General features: G+C 49.5%; 1 protein-coding gene across 6 annotated transcripts; it reads right to left on the minus strand.

Moving 5' to 3' along the window:
* Positions 1-607: 607 nt before the first annotated feature.
* On the minus strand, positions 608-3,297 carry LOC114847788 (uncharacterized). 6 transcript variants are annotated; one of them, XR_008693365.1, is made up of 4 exons: positions 2,987-3,297; positions 2,040-2,389; positions 1,910-1,967; positions 608-1,834 (listed from the first exon to the last, which is right to left on the minus strand). XR_008693365.1 is itself a non-coding variant. In XM_055504907.1 (3 exons), the coding sequence occupies exons 1-3, from the start codon at positions 3,295-3,297 to the stop codon at positions 1,770-1,772; spliced, it is 726 nt and encodes a 241-aa protein (XP_055360882.1). In that variant the 3' UTR covers positions 608-1,769. The 6 variants fall into 6 exon arrangements, 3 of the variants coding, with proteins under 3 accessions (XP_055360882.1, XP_055360883.1, XP_028993662.1); XR_008693367.1 differs by having other exon boundaries at positions 608-1,461; positions 1,570-1,834; positions 1,910-2,389; positions 2,987-3,126; XR_008693366.1 differs by lacking the exon at positions 2,987-3,297 and adding an exon at positions 2,576-2,711 and having other exon boundaries at positions 1,910-2,389.
* Positions 3,298-3,581: the final 284 nt, after the last annotated feature.

Genomic DNA, 3,581 nt, shown 5'->3' on the forward strand with positions numbered 1-3,581 from the left:
TTCACGGTGGCGAGGGAAACCACCTGCTGCTGGCTGAATTCCAGGGAGTCGCGGAGGGCCTGGAACTCCACTTGTTCCACTTGTACCAGATGCGCGTCAAAACTTCTAGTTTTTTTTTCTATGGACTCCAGGATGTCTGTGATGTTTTTATCCGCCGAACTAGCTCCAGGTGACTCAGGTGAGTTGAACAGACGGGATCTTTTGTTATGGAACCGTGTCCTTTTTCCCCATAAATAAACGCTCGAAGCATTCGTCGACGTAAAACTTTCTTCTGTGTTATCCAGACTGATAAGATGATTGATTGTTGTCCGTAGGATTAAGTAGTTATTTATATAGATTTATTGGCAGATAGTTTAATAAGCTGTTGTTTACTGTCGGTGTCGCGCCGCCTTGTTGAATTTCTAGTGCTGTTCTCGCAGAGTCTTGCATTCTCTCACAGCATTGCATCATCGCAACCACAGGCATCCTGAAGGCAAGGTTTCAGTGTCTACGTGGCCTCAGGGTCAGTCCAGAGAGGGCATGTGACATTATAGTGGCTTGTGTTGTCTTTCACAACATTTCCACAATATGAGGAAAGAGCTCCCTCTGATAAATAAGAATAATAAGAATAATAAGAAAATCTTTAATAGTCCCGCAGTGGGGAAATTACGTCTCACAACAGCAGTACAGATGAGCGAGAATACAGGTACAGAACAGTATGTGTTGGCACAGTACAAAGCAGTACAGTACAGTTAGAGTGAGTATGAGGTCATTGCAGGGTTATTGCACAGTAATGGGTATAAGATTTTTACCGGTAACAATATACATGATTGTTCACAGATTTACACAAATATTGTGCAGAGCAGGTTGCTATATAAACCACTGATGCAGTGGGTGAGTGACTGTAGTGGGACAAGGTCAACAGTTCTGATTGTACAGTCTGACAGCAGCAGGTAGGAAGGATCTACGATATCTCTCCTTCACACAGTAAGGGTGGATCAGTCTGCTACCGAAGCTGCTCTCCAGAGCAGACAGAGAGTCCTCCAGTGGGTGAGAGACCTGGTCCATGATGGATGTCAGTTTAGCCAAGACCCTTCTCTCACCCACCTCCTGCACTGTGTCCAGAGTGCAGCCCAGGACAGAGCTGGACTTCTTGATGACCCTGTTCAGTCTCTTCCTGTCCCTCACTGTGATGCTGCTGCCCCAGCAGACCACACCGTACAGGATGGCTGATGCCACCACAGAGTCATAGAAGGTCTTCAGGAGTGGCCCCCTCACTCCAAAAGACCGCAGTCTCCTCAGCAGGTAGAGTCTGCTCTGACCCTTCCTGTACAGTGCATCCATGGTATGAGTCCAGTATAGTTTATTGTTCAGATGCACTCCCAGGTACTTTTAAGAGTCCACTCTCTCAATGTCCCTTCCCTGGATGTGCATCGGTGGGATGACAGCAGGCTGCTGTCTGCGGAAATCCACCACCATCTCCTTCGTTTTCCCTGCATTGATCAGGAGGTGGTTCCGCTGGCACCAGTCCACAAAGTTCTGAGTGAGTCCTCTGTACTCTGCATCATCATCATCGGTGATCAGTCCGACGATCGCAGAGTCATCAGAGAACTTCTGCAGAACACAGCTGTCCGTGTTGTGTCTGAAGTCTGACGTGTAGAGGGTGAAGAGGAAGGGGGCCAGTACAGTCCCCTGTGGGGCCCCCACACTGCAGGTCAGAGTGTCAGACACACAGTCCCTTGCTCTCACAAACTGAGGCCTGTTTGTGAGATAGTCCATAATCCACTCCGTCAGATGAAGGTCCACACCAGCCTCCTCCAGTTAAGGCCTGATATAAAGAAATCCCCAGGGTGTTCTGTGAAAGGACAATGACAATTACCCTCTAATGTTTAAAGGGGTCATGTGTTACTGTATATGGCATGTATCTGACTTCTGTGGATTTAGTAGCACTGTTCTGTTGCAGCAGAAGTGGTCTCTTCATCTTCATCCTATAGTGGAAATATGCAAGTACACCTTATCTGGCAATAAAACAACAAAAATTTGAATGCAACTAAAGGTACCTGGCAACCAATTACTTAAACATGTCAAAGACTGCAGCAGCTGCTGGATCAGAACTGCACTCTTTATGCCTAAAAGCGGAACAGGGCCAGAACCAGAGACAACGACAACAGATGAGGCGCCAGAGCCAGAACCACAGACGACGATGACAGACGAGGCGCCGGAGACAGAACCAGAGATGACGATGACAGACGTGAACCGAGAGCCAGAGATGAGAGACAAGCCAGGGACGAAGTGGACGTGATCGGCGCTGGACCACCAGGAACCGAAGCGGACGTGGTCGGCGCCGGACCACCAAGAGCTGAGGAGAACATTGTCAATACCAGGCCTCCAGGACCCCCAGAAGAAGCGCCTGCACACAAAAAGTCAGAGTACCTTGGATCCGAGGTTTGAGCATCAAATCATTATCAGATTTGTCCGATTAGTTTTGCGATCTGTAGCATATACAATATCCTAGAAACAACATGTGATAGTATTGACACTTCTTTTTGTCATATTTTCCAGTAAATCCAGTAAAGTATTTTGGTCCAAAACACACAGTATGTCCACAGTGGTCTGAAAACTGCTTCAATCATCCCGGTCATCTCCGGGCCCCTGGAGACGTAGGTTGGCGCAGCCTCCCTTGGACCACTAGGGATGAAAGCAAACGTGCTCCTGTGTGAACTACTGGCACCTCTGCACAGGAAAACAGAAGGCACCAGGCCCCGAATCAGTGTAAACCAGTCGGACCGACAGATCTGGCTGACATGTTGCGTCACAGGGGCTTGAGCTGGGCACGATGGTGCAGCAGCAGAGGCTAGGTGTGGCTGGGGAACCGGTGCGGCGGGATGGTTGTGGCAGGTTGAGGCGTGAGCCATGGGTTAGAATGAAGTGCTGAGACTGAGACCGGCTGTGGTTCTATGGCGGGAGCAGACACATAAGCAGGGTGACAGGAACAGACAGAACCGACCTTGAGTGGGCGACGACGCATGACCTGGCCATCGCTGGGACGGTGGAGGGAGTGCAGAGGCTGGCGTTCGACACAAAGCTGGGATGTCGGCGGCGTGGTTCCAGCTCCCTGCAGATATCGCCCAAGCTGTACCACAGTTCCTCCATGCCAGGGTAGTCAAGCCACCATTCCTCCTCCATGATAATGTCATCCAGTCTGTCTGCAGCGGCCAACCGAGCCTCGACGGTAGGTGCCTCCGTGGCTTTGTCCAGGAGATATCCATAGCACCTCCAGAAGTCCTCGGGCAAATCTGGCCACAAAGAGTCAAACATGACAAAAAAACAATCCTCCCAACATAAAAAAAAAACAAAAATATCCTGGACAAAACAAAACTAGGCGCACAAAAAGCAGGGAAGCTGGCTGGGTCCAGGTTTGGCCAGACTGTACTGTCATGGCTCAGCGTGAGCAAACAGGAGTGAAGGACCCAAATGCACAGCTCGGGAGACAGGAATGAAAACGAACAGGGTTTAATAGGATAAATCACATGCCGTTGTCTTGTCAAAAAACAGACAGGCACGAGCCAAAAACCATAAACTTTTTTGCTGGAAGGTCGACA

Source organism: Betta splendens, chromosome 21 (assembly GCF_900634795.4).
Source record: "Betta splendens chromosome 21, fBetSpl5.4, whole genome shotgun sequence".
Lineage (NCBI taxonomy): Eukaryota > Metazoa > Chordata > Actinopteri > Anabantiformes > Osphronemidae > Betta > Betta splendens.

Coding starts and splice junctions, on each gene's coding strand:
- LOC114847788 (XM_029137829.3), bottom strand. CDS start 3,297: ATGTTTGACTCTTTGTGGCCAGATTTGCCCGAGGACTTCTGGAGGTGC. Junction 2,390..2,986: donor TGCGTCGTCGCCCACTCAAG/GTCGGTTCTGTC, acceptor TTTTGTGTGCAG/GCGCTTCTTCTGGGGGTCCT.